The sequence below is a fragment of the Apteryx rowi genome, unplaced genomic scaffold (assembly GCF_003343035.1).
Source record: "Apteryx rowi isolate R43461 unplaced genomic scaffold, aptRow1 scaffold_46, whole genome shotgun sequence".
NCBI classification, from domain to species: Eukaryota; Metazoa; Chordata; class Aves; order Apterygiformes; family Apterygidae; genus Apteryx; species Apteryx rowi.
The window spans coordinates 248,355-265,805 of NW_020450716.1; the positions used below are offsets into that span (position 1 = coordinate 248,355).

General features: G+C 38.6%; 1 protein-coding gene across 4 annotated transcripts in view; it reads left to right on the top strand.

The window, feature by feature from the left end:
• The first annotated feature begins 352 nt into the window (after positions 1-352).
• VPS26C (VPS26 endosomal protein sorting factor C) overlaps positions 353-17,451 on the top strand; it is a 29,308-nt gene continuing 12,209 nt past the window's right edge. For 3 of the 4 annotated variants that reach the window (XR_003255483.1, XM_026077700.1, XM_026077702.1), the window contains exons 1-4: positions 353-502; positions 8,532-8,675; positions 10,371-10,520; positions 15,185-15,265. Coding sequence is in view for 3 of the 4 variants with exons in the window: in XM_026077700.1 (XP_025933485.1) it covers positions 446-502; positions 8,532-8,675; positions 10,371-10,520; positions 15,185-15,265 (432 nt within the window). In the remaining variant the exon portion in view is untranslated. The remainder of the gene's footprint in view (positions 503-8,531; positions 8,676-10,370; positions 10,521-15,184; positions 15,266-17,451) is intronic. The other variant, XM_026077701.1, reaches the window with a different exon arrangement.

Genomic DNA, 17,451 nt, shown 5'->3' on the forward strand with positions numbered 1-17,451 from the left:
CTGGCAGCAAGCCCGGCGGATTCCTGCAGGCCGTGCTCCAGCATGCTGGGACCTGTAGTCCTCAGAGTGTGTTTCGCGTCACCGGCTTCTCGGCTCCACCCCCTCTCGGCCGCGATGCGACGGAAAGGCTCCGACGTGCCTAACGGGAAGAGCGCCACAGTTGTGGCCACAACCCCCTCCTGTTGCTACGACTACCGGGGAGCGGGCGGAGCAGAGCGATAAACGGCGTCACCAGCTGAGAAATGGCGCTGCGGGTGACCCGGATGTTCATGGGACAGAATCCCCCCTCTTCCCTCCATCCCCCCCCCTTCCCTGCCTGGGCGCGGGCGGAAGCAGACGACCAGGGCGGAATTCCTCCCGACGGGCGAGAGCATGTGACCGGGAAGAGAGGCGGTGCGGGGGGGGGGAGGGCTTCGCGGCCACGTGACAGCGTGCGGCCGCCGCGATGGGCACTGCGCTGGACATCAAGATCAAGCGGGCCAACAAGGTCTATCACTGCGGGGTGAGTGCGGCCGCGCGCGCGCGCGCGTGCGGGGCTGCCCCGCCCCAGCGCCCCCTGCCCCTGCCTAACGGTCCCAACCGAAGCCTCTCACCCAACGGTTCTTGCGTTCCTGCTGCGGCGGCCGTTACCAGGCCGGAGCTTCCCCCCTGGCCTCCCCGCGGCAGGCGGGGGGGGGGCCTCGGAGCCCCTCTTGGTTCCTCGGCTCCTGACCCGGAGCGGGAAGGGTGCCGCGGAGCCGGGCGCGGCCGCAGAGGTGGCTGCGGGTCCCGGTGGCTGCCGTCGGCTCGGCCGGGGGCGTGGCGGGGCTGGGTCTGCCCGCCGGCGGCTGGAGGCTGTGTCCCGGCTCCTGGCTTTCCGCTGGGGCTTGCCGGCAGGGTGTATTGGTATCATGCTTTTGAACCTCCCGGCTGCTCTGAAGCACGGGGGTGCTTCCTTGGCGGGCGAAATTGTTCACCTTTTTCTGTCTCTTTCTTTGTAATGAAAGTTTTCTATTTCGCGTCGGTTCTCTTCCATTGTCAAGTGCGCTGGTTCGTACCTGGAGACTGCACTGTCCTGATTACGTGGTGATAGAGCTTTTAGGGGGCTTGTGACTTACCTGGGCTGTTACTTTTTATATCGTATTAGGGGAAAGTTTTATTCCTGCTCCTGTACAAAGCTTTCTCAGATTGATTTGTTGTTCTCCTGTTTCAGTGAGTCATTGTTTCGATAATACATGTGGACCTTCAGTGTAACACTATTAATAGGCAAATGTTATCTGAATATCAAGTACTGTCGTGCTGCTTAGCTGAGATATTTTGCTGGGCTGAGAGAGTCCTGAAGAGCTTTGTGTGGGGGCTCTTTGTGAGAGAAAAGGTGGCTCTGTACCTTTGCTAACTGCTCCCTAGCTGACTTGATATTGCAGAGGACCACGGTTTGTGGGGAACTTTCCTTCTCCCCCCAGCCCTTTTCAGTCCAGTTTTTCTTCCTTCCACTCCTTCTGCATGATTCCCCTGTAGGTTCCTCCTCAGGACAGTTCTCACTGACCTCATGTAGCACAGTTGTGTTCTGCTCTGGTACTTCTTTGAGAGTAAGGCCTGGTTTTGGTCCTTCTCTTTCCCATAGCTAGAGTGGCAATACCATGTAAGTACCACTAACATGCCTTTGGGGAGGACAGCAAAGCTTCAGGAAGGAAGGAGTGAGGCCCTCTGAAATGTGACAGTTTGGAGCTAACCTATGGGCTAATGTAGCATCAACTGTGGGTATTTCTGTACTGCAGCAGTAATGATGCTTGATATAGCATACAGATACTACCAGTTGCTGTTACAAACTCCTGTAATAATGTTGTAACTGTTCTCATGCTCTGTAARAATTGTGAAAATATCTTGGGCTGTTGTTTGTACCTGATGGGACATCTCCTCTTAGATACAGTATTTAGGCAAGAGCAGACCTAATTTTTTCACTTGGGAGGAGATGGAACTCTTGGGCTTGGGCTGTGGCTTTCTTTCATTGTGGAAAAATTCAACGAGAGCAGTTCTTAAGGAATCACTTGGTTCTGTTTTCAAGATTTATTTTCTATTGCTGTTTTTTTCCAGAAAATGTAATATTGTTCAATCAGAAGTTTTCAGGTCCAATTTTGCAGGTATCTATTCAGCCGTGTACTTCCACCATACCTGGAATCATTTTCACATAGCTTTTTCCATACATTAGTAGTTTGGCTGTTACAGTGTATAAAGCATGTTTCAATCTCTTGAATGTTTTTAATCATTAAAAACTGCTTTAAACAAATTTTAATGGAAGTTATTGAGCATCTGTTTTGCTATTGTCAAATTATCTAGAAAATGATTCTGAAGCTAAATTACCATTTTGTGAATAACATATCCCTTTAGGTGTGGTGTCAAAGTGGTAAAGGCTATTTTCTGCATCTCTTTGGCATTGTTTTATTAATACGTGGTTTTAGATGGTCTTAGTTATTTCAGTATTATAATGCTGTGCCTGTCTTCAGTTTTTCCACTTGACTTACTTTAACTCACTGTGAACTGGGTATGTTTTAATACATGGAAGGGCTATGTCTGCTGTCTTTAAGTCAAAATTAAATAAGACTTTATAGTAAGTATATCTGTCAGTATTGTTTGCTTGCTTCTATTTTAAATCCAAGTGAAAAGGTTTATAATTTTGGTTCATTGACTAGATCTGAAATTTGGAGATAGGAGTGATGTGAAAACACAATGATGAAAGAGCTGTGCATTAGAAATACAACATGAATTATTGATAGAAATTCCCTAGGCACAGACAAGGAGTTACAGATTTCTTTTTAATTAAGCAGGGAATGTATTCAGCTTTTCTTTTTGTAGGAATTTTGTGATTGCTGTACACTTCAGTAACATCAGCTATGCTAATAATAGCTTCAGTACTTTCATTAATGGTACTTGAAAATGAAGGGATTCCTTTAAAAAAAAAAAAATCATAGTTCACCCCAGTGTGTCTGTCTAGCTATTCATCTGAAGGCAATAAGGCTACTTATTGTGAGTTATTTTTGTTTTCCTAATTTATTTAAAACTACATTTGGATATGAAGGAAGGTGATGTCTAAATTTATGCACTGGTATTGTAGTCCCTTTGTTATGCCTATAACAGCTTAATACAATAGCACAAAAAAACTGCAAAAACATATTGAGCTTTCTGTGTCATAACTTAAACATCGAATGCCTTGATTAATGTTGCTTGAAACCATGATTAATCCAGCATAACTCCATAATGTCACTCTTTCCTAATCGTTCAATTTCTTCTGGCTCTCTTTTGCTGACATTATTGACTATACAGTAAGGCAGATCAGGGACCTGGACTGTACATGGCTGGATGGATACTCAAAAAACCAAAAAAGTAACAAAAAACAGCACACCTACACACGCACCACCCCCCTAAATCTGTTGAATCAGTTCTGTAGCTGTGTGAGGATTGTGCTAGCACAAAAAAGGTGGTAAGACTGCACTTTTTAGTGGCAGTTTGAATTTTTGCTAGATTAAAGCGACTGCAGTCATAGCCTAAATTCTCCAGACCAGGTATTCCTGTGTATCTGTTGCAACAGGCCTATTCACTATCGCATAGGAATGTGACAGCCAAACTGAGTTTCAAATATAACAAAAGATACCCTTTTCCTCTTGGGAATCTCTTCTCAAGTAGGGTAGACCAAGGAATATTTGATCTGGTCAGTGTCAGAATGGACTTGTGCTGGATGTGGAGGAAAAAGTAACAGTAGAGAGATGGAAATCTTAGTATTGTGTCAAACTAGCAAATGATAATTCAGTGGGACTTTGATTATTTAGCATGAAGCWAGATTAAACAAGAGCTTCAAACTGCAACTTGTACAAATGGCTGAAGTAAACTTGTGGTATGTGTAGCTGGTTTCCATYAAAAGCAGTCTAAACGTGCAGACTCTTGATTGTAGTGTTTCATAACCTATTTAAAAGTTTAATGAATAGTTTAAAGATGTTTCTGCAATGTAACTTGGATCACATTCTGTAATAAATATAAAGAAAAATCATTTTAAGTGAATTGTTACAACTTAAGTATGCAGCTTCTTTCTTWTGCTACCAAGAGAAAACTAATTCTCCTAATTTTGAGCTTGAGGCTTGATCATAGACTTCAGTGCATCCCCCTAAATTTGACTTGGAAGATACGAAAAGTCGGGTTTGCTTGATTCTTGCAAAATATTCCATGCAAAAGTTGGGTTATTGACATGAATTAATTCTACTGCACTTATTTTTGTTTTAGACCAGTAATAGTTTTCAGCAGAAGATAAATACAAGCAAAAGCTAGATGATAATTATACAAGTCTTACCACCATCGTACATTTTTGTGGTTGACCAGCATTTAGTAAAAGTACAAGTTACAAGAGCAGAAACAAGATATAGTCAGTTAAGCTTCTTCATGAAAGGGTGGAAAAGAGTGATATGAGTTATACAAATATCTTTAGAGGATGCATCTTATAATTAGCTGCTGTCTGTTCATTTCTACAAAAACAGTTGTTTTCGGTTAACCATCTGCTCTGTTAAATCCAGCTGAATTCAAGTGTCTTCATTGTTTGAAACAATCTCTAAGCTGAAGTCCCTTCRCTTCCTAAAAACTTTTTGCTACTAGGTACTGAGTAACTAACAACTTTATTATTTGTAGTTGCTCTTTGCTTCTATATTAATTGGTCTTTTTTAATTGGGAAAAGTTAAACATAAATTTAATAAAATAGTTATGTATTATGCAAGTCTGTGGTTGTTGCTGCTTTTTAAAAGGAAGTTGATTAAAATAACACTGTAATAAACAGGAATTTCTATATTGTTTATAAGCTTTACAAACTGGAGAAACTAAAGGCCAACTCAGCAAACAGAAGAGCTTTATTTTGCCTAGACTTTATTTGAGAAAACATGGTTTAAACAAATTAAATTGTGGGTCTAAACCAAGTTTGTTAATTCTTGGACCAGAGTAACAAGATTTAGAGATAAAGATAGGGTGCTTTTCCTTCATGATTGGGATTTAAAAATGAAAAAGGCAATAAAGTGGCTTCAAATGTAACAGCTCTGTAATATCAAAATAAAACTTACTACAGCAAAACTGTGTTTAAGTTTGTAGGAACAGAAAATCTGCATTCAAGAGTATGTGTTTGTTTGAAGTTGGATGTAGAGTTCTGAGGCTCATTTAATAAACTCTGGAATGCTGGGGAATGAGAGGGGACTGGCACAACCAGTGATGTGCTTTATTTAGAAAACCTAAACAGGATAACTAGAGTAACTGTGGCAGTTAGTCTAAGACTGATAATTAAAAGACATATAGGCTGAAAGGGCTGAAAAATGCAGTGTACAGAGAATGGCGCCATAGTTAATGTCAGTTAAGGCTTTTTATGACAAGTGAGTGTGAAATACACTTAAGTCAGAATTGGCCCAGAAGAAACCCCTTTTCTTTTTTTTTAAAAAAAGGAAAAAAGCAGATTTTCTAGTAAATCTGAGCATTACAGTTTTATAGCATCTAATGACTAGTTAGTTGTGTCTAACAGGCTTTTTTTCTATTGAATGTGATCAGTTTCTTTGTCAATAATCAAGAATATATAGTTAAAATTTGCAGGTGGCTCAAATGGGTAGAGTAGCAGAAGTGGCAGAAAACAATCAGGAATATTTAGTAAACATGACTTACGTGAACTTAATGTGAATCTTAACACTGCCAAATGTATGCACTTACTTCTAAAAGTAAGGGCCTGTGATGTGGAAAATGGAATCTGAGAGGAAACCAAGGCATCTAGTTGGGTAACCAACTGAACATGGACTCACACTCTACCAAAATAGTGAAAAGCTTAAAACTGTGGGTGTTTAGTGGATATTGAACTACAGAAATATTAGAGAACTAGACTAGAGAAATATTAAGCCTTTCTAAATGGCATTAGACTGTTCTGAGCATTACTCTCTGAAAACTCTGTATAGCACAATTCAAACATTCTGTAGATATCAACTTGCCCAGTTTAATATACCTTTCAATTTTCCTAGCGGCTCAGCACAGTTTCACATTGTTGATTGTTCCAGTCCTCAGCCACCAGACTCTGACAACTCTGCCCRGAAACTAGAGAAACAAGGGATTGTGCTGTTGAATCAGATGATGCACATGGTCATTTTAATTGAGACTTAAGTGTCCATCTTTTTGGTGACTTCATGTGCATGTTTAAATATTAAGGAACTGACAACAGAAGGCTAAACAGCTTATTTGGGGTCATGAAACCAAGGTAATATTCTCACAAGAATGTTACTGGTTGCAGTTTAGCATATGCACCTCACTTCTCTATCCACATTTCACATAATACACTGGCCTTTCACTAAGTGGATATTTTTTTTAGATGAACAATTCTTAGTAGAACTCTACTAGCTTAGTTCCATCTTGTGATGTTTTATCATCACGCAATGAAGCCATGTGGAGCCCCTAGTAAATGTGGAGGTAAAAGATATGTGAAAGCAATTGATTGTAAATTATTCCATTGTCATAACTGAGATTTAATTCCAGTGGTGACTTTTCCTGCTCCTCTAATTTTGTGGTATTAAAGATAAAAATGAACTCCTTTTGATACGGACTGAAAACTGTACTAGTTAATATTAAGTGATATCATGTAACGTTTGCAAATACAAGACAAAGCTTTGTCATAAGTTTCATGCTGGCTATGATGTTCGTAAGTATTTGAACATCTTAGTAAGCTTATTTTAGTTCTTTGATTTGTAATTCTTGGAAGTACAAGTATGCTGACAGCTTTGTATTTAGAGAGGACCCAGTTTTCACACAAAAAGAGACAAGGGAGCTCCTCTTCAGAAGAGATATAGCAGGCTTCCCCACACACATTAACTTGAAATATAACCTGATCTCATAGTATGTAATATAAACAGTTTAAGTAAAAAATAGAGCATCTTTTATTGAAACTTCCCTCTGTCCAAAGCTAGTGATTTTTAAAGAGTTTGTGTTAGAAAGTGTTTTTGAGTTGTCCTTTAATTCTTAGGAGATGTTGAATGTTGAAAGAAAAATTGATACTTAACTTCAAGCCATTCTTCTCCCATTTGCCCCAAATACACACAACCTTTCTGTGTGAAACTGTGTAGGTGATAGCTTGGGAATAGGTTGTTGCTGTATGGTAGGAGATTGGCCTTACTAAATGAAGGAGTTCATATGTTCAGGGTCGTCCTTGCTGCTTATAGTTCAGCTGTGCTCATTTTTGATGCAATAACCTAATTGCTTGTACTAATTAAAGCCTGTTAGCAAAGCAATACAGTATTTAGGTCAGCTTTTCTTCACTGTCCTTTTGTGCTTGTGCCTCCTGTTCTTGGCATTTCCTAATTGCTGCAGGTCCTCTTTTCAGACTCGCAGTATGTCAGCCTTCTCTGTGATGCTTCATGTTCTACTGCTGTCTTGTTTTGCTTCGAACAGCCAGACCCATTTGCTATATTGTCATGCTGTACCACTTGTAAAATTCAAATAGCATTTGTCAGATGTACATAACTAGATTGGTTTTAACTAGTCAAATGTGGAGAAAATAGTCTGAGTAGATGATTGGAGTGATCTGTAGTTTGGTATCTAGTTTGCAAGTTTTGTGAAGGTGCAAAGAGTATAACTCATCCAGCAGAAGAAAGGGCTAGCCCAAAGAAACTTCAAGTCCTCAAATTACTTGCTGCTGCTTCCAGATGTGTATGAATGTTTGGCATGCAACACCGAATTGGACTAGACTCTATATTGTAGGAGAGGGGAAGGATAAACGTATAGGGTATGTAACTGTAGAAAAGCAACACAGTTCATTTTCATTTTGTGTGTGTGTGTGCGTGTGTGTTAGCACTTCTAGATTGGTACTTGCAAGATGCAGTGTTCTTGTGCAAATGCAATTTTGTAGGCAAAGCATATTTAATGGGAAGAGTGACATATCTCTTGAGTCATAAGTCTTTGTCTCTTAGATTCAGATAGACTTTTAAATCATTTCCCATGTAGCCTGGAATTGGGTGTATCCTATTTCATTTTTTCTGTAGCAGAATTACTTTTTCTGATCTTTTCTGCTTCGCTCCTGATGCTGGCCTTATGCTCAGCTTGGCCATGTTTTCTACGGCTGTGCCTTCTCTTGCATTTCCCATGTCTGACTGTCCCTCTCTTCATCTAAAATTCTCTTGGAATTTCACCCTAACATGTGAAATGGAACTTGTCTACTACCAACTGGACTGATAGTTGTTTATGAGGTTATTCTTCCTTTTTTGGAAAGGAAGATCTCAAAGCTTTGAAAAGCATATTGAAGCTCAGACTTGTGAAAGGAAGAGGAGAATAGCTAAGGAGTTAATGTTAAAGAAAACAATTTGGAAATACAGAGGTCTTTTGCTGATATTGCTTTCCTCATCAATATTTGTCCTTTCTGACAAGGTTAAACTGTTTTCTGGGAACAGTTTCCTTGAGTTGTCTGAAAATCAGCACACTGCGTATGCCACTGCAGGCTGAGTAACAGCAATAGAAGAAACTGATTTAAATGCATGTTTTCTTGTTGTCTTTTCTCCTATTAGGAAATTCTTTCTGGAGTTGTGATCATAACAAGTAAAGACACAGTCCAGCACCAAGGTATCTCATTAACAATGGAAGGATTGGTAAATCTGCAGCTTAGTGCCAAAAGTGTGGGTGTGTTTGAAGCTTTCTATAACTCTGTCAAGGTAAGACCTGTGCAGGTTAATATCTTTAGCAGAAAATTTTTGTCTGTGTTCTTAAATCTTTCCTTAATAGTTTTCAGGTAGTTATAACACTTTGCTGTATATGAATGATAGAAAGCGGAGAAAACTCAGCGTTATCTGTCACTATACTGTGAGATTTCGGGGGAGGAGCATGCACTAGATGCAGAGTTTTCTTTAGGGCTGAAATGTAGTAACATAAATAGTATGGTTACTGGAGGATGTACTGAAGAAGCAGGATTTTAGGGAGGAAAAAAAAAAAAGAGAGACAAAAGGTACGATTTTTAAAACAACCGAGTTTAGTGGGACTTGTGTGCCAAATCGTCATCCCATTGGTATCTGCAGAGCCCTTGAGAGTGTGTGGTGTTCGGCATAATACAGGACCTGAACTGGTTCTTCCATGCAGCGTGACACTGCACACAAATTGCTTGCCTGCAGAGCTCCTCGAAGGCCTTTGTACTGCTTTTCTGGTTTTGGAAGTGTGATCTAGACTCTTGACTTGACTCTGCACTTGAATTTTGGAATCTATCAGGGCAAATAATCTGGGGCTCTACACAAACGTGGCTATACTGATTAAAGGCAAGGCTGGCTATGTTTAGAGGCAGTATAGCTGTATTTGCAAAGTAGCTTGCCTGAGTTGGCACAGCCTCAGTGCAGAGCCTTTTGAAGCAGTCTTCATTTGTATCCTAGTTAATTTGTTCACAGTCTGAATAATCAGCCCATGAATGACTGAAAAACAGTAGAAGCAAAACTTTTTTTATTCTCATCTAGCAGAGGGAAAAGACTGGGTGCAGGGGGGGGTGTAATCTTAAGGCAAAGCTGCACTGAGCATGCCTCTTTGTAACAGTGTTGCATCCCTTTTCCAAGTGTGAGGTCTGTATTTGTTGATTAGCTTTCTTCTAAGAAAGAAATAAAAACTTTTTTGAGATAAGAAGAACTTCCTTTATGATGTTTCATAAGATGGGCTAAAATCATCTAAGCCACTGTCTTCAGTCAGCACTGCTTCTACTGCTTTGGTTTTGCTCATTCTGGCTGATTCATTTTACTAGACTAGTGGAAAGGGAGGGGGCACTTTCAATTTTTGCTTTGGTATTGGGTTTTGTTTTGTTTTTCTCTTCCTGATAAACCAATTCATTGGTTTACCTTACTGACAGGTCAGATGATTGTCCAGTTTGGCACAAAAGTATAGCGACGTGGAAGAACAAATGAGGATTAGCAGGCTTCCCCAGTAAAAAGCCAAATCATAGTTAACTTGTTACAGTGAGAGACTAGTGCTAACTATAGGTCTTTAGGGCTGGAAAAAGGGAGGAAGCAAACAGCTAACTGCTCAGCTGGCACGTACATACACTTGTCAATTCCTGCTGCTGCTATTAAGAGTCATAACTTGGAAAATGTAACTCTGCTTTCCAAAGTGCTTGAGACTCTGCTCTTTAGCTCTTTAAATATATCCAGCCATTAATTTGACACAACTGTGAAATAGATCACAAATAGTTCTCTTGAGGAGAAACATTCTTAATATTTCTTTCATTGTAAGACTAGAGAACTGCATATCAGAAAGAAATGCTTGAATTTTTGGAAATTCAGGAAGTCTGTTAGTTTAGTGGATGTTTTTGGTTCTTTTTGAAATCATGGAGCTACTGCTGTGCTTCAACTTAAACCTTTTAATATTTATCTTTGCAGCCTATTCAAATTATTAACAGCACTATTGAAATGGTAAAACCAGGAAAACTGCCCAGTGGCAAAACAGAAATTCCTTTTGAGTTTCCCTTGCATATGAAAGGCAACAAAGTTCTGTATGAGACATATCATGGCGTCTTTGTTAATATTCAGGTAAGGCAGTCATATCTGTAAATAAAATCTGAACTTTTATTATCCGCTGAATGTATTCTAAAGCATCTCTTATTCTGTGGAAGTAGAGGAAATTACAGCAGATAAAGTTCTCTTTTTCATAGTGCATGTCTTAAAATATTTTTTGCTTTTGTCAGTTTGGAGAATGAGCAGAAAGTTAGAGATCCTTTAAAGTAAGTAGCTTTTAAGCATTTCTTTATTAATATAGTATTCTTCCGATGTGTACTGTATTTTCTATATATAACTTAACATAAGACTAAAAAACATGATACACATTAACCTACAGGTACCAGTCTATGGGTAGTCTCTTACTACCTTTTTTCAGTTCCTAGGAGTCAACATTTCCTGCAGTTAACACAACACTCCCTAACTGTAGCCATCAGGATCTCAGAGTCCCGTTGATATATTGCTGGGTTTTAAGATTGTTGCAATATCRGTTTCCTTTTCTTTTCCAGGGACCGTAAGCTTTTTCTTTGCAATAGTTGATGTTAATGAAAATGATCAGCTGTAACATGGGAAGTGCAGGAAAGAATTAAGAACACAGTTGGAAAAGGAGGGTTTAGATTGAGAAAGGACAAAATATTTGCCACACTGGTTAAAGCTCATACAGTTCTTATGCAGTATGAAACTGAAATCTTACTTACATGTTTAGCGTGATATTTTCATCTAGTTGTGATTTTATGGTGAAAGAAGTTGCATTTCACATGTTGTAGACACTCTGTAGTGCATAGCCAAAAATAAATGTACTGTTAATCTAGTTTCAGTGAGATCTTGTTAGCATAGTAAATTAACTGGTTACTGCTAATAATACTTTAAAATACTAAAAATGAAGTGGACTGACTTCCAGATCCATCTTAGACATAGGCACAAATCCTACTGGAACATAGCTGCCTTGTGTTTGGAGTCTGTTTTCCTGTGTTCATTTGTCAGAAGCATCCTCTAACTAGAGGAAATCTTTCCATCGCTTTTTGTTTCAGGCCTTCCATATTGAGTAAATCTCCTAGGAAAGATGGCATAAGTAGAACAGTAACAAGATGTCTTGCCTGAAATACCTGAAGTCAGAACTATTGTAACGTATCTGACCACTCCTTATGCAGTAGTCGCATTACAGCCATTATTCAGCTAAATCTATTCCTTTCATGAATAAAAGCTGCACCACTGTTTACTTTTATTCAAAACAAATATATGGCTATGTAATTTTATAATGAAGACTCAAATCAAAGTGATGAGAGCTCATAGCATCTTCAAAAACGTAGATTGTTTCCTTCTTGCAGAGATGGGGAGTAAAATTTTCTGCCTGAACCTATGTATACAGCATGGTCGTAACAGAGTCTGTGGAAACAGAGTTTTGAGATTTTACTTTTTTTGGTTAAAGATCATCTTACCAAAGGGTGGTTGTTTTTTTTTTTTGTTTCTTGGTTGGGGGGAGTCTTCCCAGCTCTCGAATGTACGCATTATGTTAGCTCATCCTTCTTACTGAGGAGTATTTTTGTGTTTTCAAGAAAAAGTTGAGGCAGCCACTAATGAAAAGCTTTCAGACCAATGCTAATAAAATATCACTAGGTTGTTAAAAATATATAAATATATATATATATATATATAGTCTTTCCTTGTAGCTCACTGAGACAATTAGCTTTGACACTATATAAAACTGTTGGTTATTTAGCTGAACTGAAAGTTTTATAGTAAACAGTCTTGGATTTAAAAAAAAAAAAAACAACCTATTAGCTTATCAGAAGTAACTAAAAGAATAAAGAGTGTAAAATGCAGGAGGGCTAGGSCTGTAAAATAAGGCATTCATTTCTTGTTAAACTCCTTAGACCTGACCTTGTTTTCATGGGATACAAAGAAGTGGCACTGGTAGAAAAGTCTCAGATGAAACACTTTTATCCAATTCTTAGATATGCAGTCTGTCTAGACCTTGATTTCCATGTGTTTTTCAAAATAATGTTTTAGTGAGGTGATGTTTTAGGTTTTACCTGCTTACCGGGCATCTTTTTAGTTACTTAGTTTATTATTGTGCTTGAAGATGTTATTGAAATTTTAGATTGTAAGTATACTTTCTGAGTATTAGTGTTGTTATAGACTTATACAGTTGGCTTCCARTCCAGCAATATTAGCTGCATCTAGATAGTACACTACTTCGCAACAGTGGGAAGGATTTACATGCCAAAGAAAGAGCTGTGTGTTATATGCCCATATGGGAGCTTTGTATGTTGAACAAATGATCATTATCACTTTAATAAAACTCCTTCTAGTCTTGTCTGAATGYGTCTTGCCTGTTGTGGTGTTTTCGTTGCGACTTTTTTTGTTTTTGTTATTGTTTTCATTGTTACAGAGAAAATCATGATCCTGTTTTTCATGCTTTTCGGCATAGTCAAGTAGATGATATTTTCTCAGCCCTTACAAGAAAACCCTGTCTGAAGATCTGGCACTCAGCTTTCAAAATTCTAATTTACCACTCTATATCTAGTTTTGCCTTCAGGTTACTGGCAAACTCCAAATTACGTTTGACATTCTTCAAGGTCCATTAGAATTTTCCAATTTTTCAGTACAGAGTTTTAGTTAATTCTGAAGCAAGTTGAATGCATGTTGAATGCATTTCTAAATGCAGGCCCTCAAAGCCATTTGTTTATCTTCCCTTCCTGTCGTTTGCTCTCTTCCCTTCCTGTCGTTTGCTCTCTTCCCTTCCTGTCGTTTGCTCTCTTCCCTTCCCGTTACCTTTCCTCCCACAGGATATTACTTAAACTGTGTATTTTATATATGACTGCCTTTAACTTCATATACTGCTGACAGCACCCAGGATGAAGAAATTCCCTTGTTTTTTGCCTACGTTCAGATGTTTTTTTCAAATACTTCCCATATCTTTTTTTCAGTCTTGGCTTTCTTCCTAATGTAGCATTTGTTGTTTGTGGTAGGTGTGTCAAAAATGGTGCCAAACAGGTTGAGTTGCTTTCCATATTCCAGATAGCTTGCTTATGATCGATATCAGTTGTTTTAAGTTATGCTTTAATGGTAAATGTTTGTTCTGTTTTTTTTGTCATTCTCTCTCAGCTACACAGCTTCTTTTTACAACCTGAGGATAAACTGTAATTAAAAGGTTAATGATTAGGTTTTAGCCAGCCTTTGTGATTTTTTTTTTTTTTCTTCCCTATGTACCCTAAAGATGAAAATATAGTCTCTCCCATGGCTATTTAAGGTACACTGATAACTGATAGAACAGATACATAGATKAATTTGGGGAACTTTAAAGTCTGGCATTTTTTAGAAGTCAGGCTTCAATTGCTTAAAAATGTTTCTCAGGTTTTAAATAAATCAAAGGAAAGAGTTTGTTTGCTTTCTAACTTGTTTATATTTGTTACCCGTTCAAACCAAGAAATGGAAGAATAGACCACAAACAGTACACCGCCTATTTATCTTTTGACATTTGAGTAACTAAAGGTGCTGTTTAAGAGCAGCTTCAGAGACATCTAAGTCCTGTGCAGTTGAAAAGCAAGCCTCTTTCTTGATCTAGTGATTAATATACTAGCTGGGGGTTGAATATCAAGATTCAAGTCTCTGTTCTCATGCAGAGACCTTCTAATTAGATCCTGATGGGGAGGCTGTGGGCCAGACTGCAAGGGAGCTGTTTTTCCTGCTGTCCTGGTACCCCCTTATTTCAGACCGGGGAACTCGGTGTAATGCAGTGCAGCTTCAGATGGTTTGCACACCAGGGGATAGTCTGATGGGGAAGGAGGTGTGCTTCTAGGTCTCGTTCTTTCAGACATATTCAGGTTATAAGTGGTGAGAACGCCTGGACTAGAAATTAGGAAGCTTGAGTCCGTTAGTTTGAGCATACCTGTGTTTGTCAATTCCTCATCTATAAAGAGGGAATATAGAAAAAATTCTCTAAGAACATTGAAAGAATATATTATAGATGGTGAGGTGCATGGTTACTGTGCTAACAAAAATCATACTRTTTCTCAGCCACTGGTTTATGGCTCCCTTCTGGGAGGGAAGAGGGGGGGAAGAGGGAGGAAATGGGCAGCAAGCTATTGAGTAGTTACCAGCAAAATTAACCTTGTTCCCTGACTTGCTGTACCTTGTTGCTTTTAAGTTCAGCTTCTATAGTTAAAGACAGATTCTTATTAAATATGCTTATAACTGTTACCACCATTACGTTTACTGTAAAATTAAATTTAAAGTTAAAAGGGCTGTGAATATATCTTACCTGCTGATAATCACTTATCCAATGTATGGTGAGCAGTGCCATTATTGATCTCAACTGAAAGTAACTTGGGTGCTCAGGCCCCACAAAAATATTACTCTGTCAGTGAATTAGTCCCTCAGTCTCATAGGCTGTTATTGTGTGTTACTATAATACACAAGAGATGAAAAGCATTTGCAAGTGATGATGGGACTGTAAATGCAAACACTTTTTCATTTGGGAGCATCTAAAATCATTGTATATCTTTTATCTCCTCCCCTTATGCCCCCCTCCCCCTATCACTGGTATATGTTGCCTGTTAACCTGTTGTAAATGAAGTGTTAGATATAAATAACCAGTAACCTTCTGCACATATACAACAAAAAGAAGAAAAACTAATAGAGATAGAGGAAATCTTAATTAAGGCTCCTCTTTTTCTCCCCTATCTCGTTCTTACCAGTATACTCTACGGTGTGATATGCGACGTTCTCTGTTGGCAAAAGACCTGACTAAAACTTGTGAATTCATTGTCCACTCACTGGTAAGAATGGTTCATGTTAACTATATGAAGTGAACTTTTTTTCTCATTTAAAGTGAGCTTCAGCAGTGTTGTTCATAAAAACAAGTAACAGTACTGTAACTTGTAAAACATGTCTGATGTGCATGAGTAAAAGAAGCTAGCCTCAAAACAAAAACATTCACTAGAACAAGGGTGTCCTGTCTACTGAGAGTTTCTTCTAAATAGAATGACACCTCTCTTTTTCTTCATTTAGAGAAGTCTTATTTGGTACAAGTATGATTTAGATAATAAGATGCTTGTATTCATTTTATTTTCTTACTCATTCTTTTCACTTCTGAGACAGTGGTGGCATTAGAAGACGAATATTAGAGTGTTCTTCTAAACAGTTTCCAATTATCTGAACATTTCTTAGCCAAAGGTTCCAGGCATCCTCAATGCCTATTGTAGAAACGGGAGTGCATTGGTAAAGAAAAAACACCTAACTTCTGTTCTTGCAATGATTAACTGTGATTTAGAGCATTAACTCGAAGTGTCAAAGTTAGGAGTGCAACAAGTTGGAAATAAGTTTGTCAGCTTAATATTACTAAGCAAGCCCACAGTTGGCAATACGCTCAGATATCCAGGGTAACTAATGTTCAAATCCTGCAGTTAGCAATACAGAGACAGCCTTCCTCCTGTGGCAATATCATTGTGGGATGAGATTTGTCTGTCTCACAAGAAATGCTTTGCCGCTTGTTATTTGGAGGTTCCTATCTCAGCTTGTTGTTTTTAGTTTATGTTGGCTTATGCACATGCCCAGAGCATCTGATATCAGTACAGACTGTGCAGGCCTAATTAGATACCTCTTTTTTTCCATCCAGAACTTGCTAGAACATACTGTTTGCATCATTCCTTTGAACTCTGTAACAGGACACTACATCATTAGATTATTTTTGTCTTACTTATAAATAATGGTGGAAGTGCATTCTTTTAGTTCTATGGTACTTTTTTCAAAGATTTAGCTAGGTGTTACATAGAGGCCTCCTGTTGGTAAGATTTCATTATTTTCTAAAATATATTATGCTACTTTATATTGGGCCATTATTATATTGTAAGTAAGCCACAGTTGTCAAAATAGTGAATAAATTATATATTATGCAGTTTCCTGGTTTTATTTCTTGTTCCAAGTATAGCACTTGTTAGATCATGAGTCAGTAAATCATGCTGAATCTCTCAGTCAGGGTGAATTAATGAGGTTTTACTGAACATATAATTCTCACTGTCAGTGCTCAACATACCATTTCCTTTAACCTTATTCTTTGCCAGAATTTGTCAGTTACAAGAAAATACAGTCAATCTTTCTGCTAGTATCTTCCATCTTGCAGCTGGGCAGCAGAAGCTATTTTGAATTCTTAAGTAGTGAAAGTAAATCCTAACTAAGGGTTCAAGTTAAGCCCATTGGTATTAGAGCTCTACCAGCTCTCAGTCGTGCACAGCTGRGGATCTTATAATTGAATGGTGCACTGGTCACTTACTTTACATGTGGGGGGAGTGAGGGGAAAACAATGCACCTCACCGAGATAAGGATCCAGTTGGTGAATAAGTGAAATGTGTGACTTGCCTTGCTGATACAACGTATGGGCAGCCATCTCTGCAGAGCTCCGAGCCCATTCAGCCACTTTTGTACAAACTAACTTTTTGTTCTTGTGATAAATGGTGTAAATAGATACTAAAAAATTATCATAATGTGCCCTCAGAATGGCTCATCTAGTGTGGAAAACTAGCCTGGAGTATTTTCCAGGCCTAGTTTTGTTTGCTTTATATAGTTAAAGAAGCTAAAACTATAACACTGTAAAATCAGCACTATAGTAGATTCTGTCAACTGAGGATCTCCTAATAATTTAAAGATGGCCTAAGAGACATGAACTGGGTTTTTTTTGTTTGTTTTTTTTTGAAAGGGCAGCAGGTAAAATGGAAGAGTAAGGGAGTTCAGAGTGCTCACAGATAACAAAAGGAAGAGGGAGAATTTACAGAACATATTCAGAGTAATGGACCAAGCTTATTTACAATTTTCCCCCCTTGAATAAATTTGCTAAATACTAATAGTGAAAGGAAACATTACAAGTGACAAATGAGTTGTAGTTGTTTGTAAATACTGAAATGTAAAATCGAGCTTTGTTCTACAGCATTCCAGGATATGCTTCAGAAGATTAGCAGTGTTTGGGGGG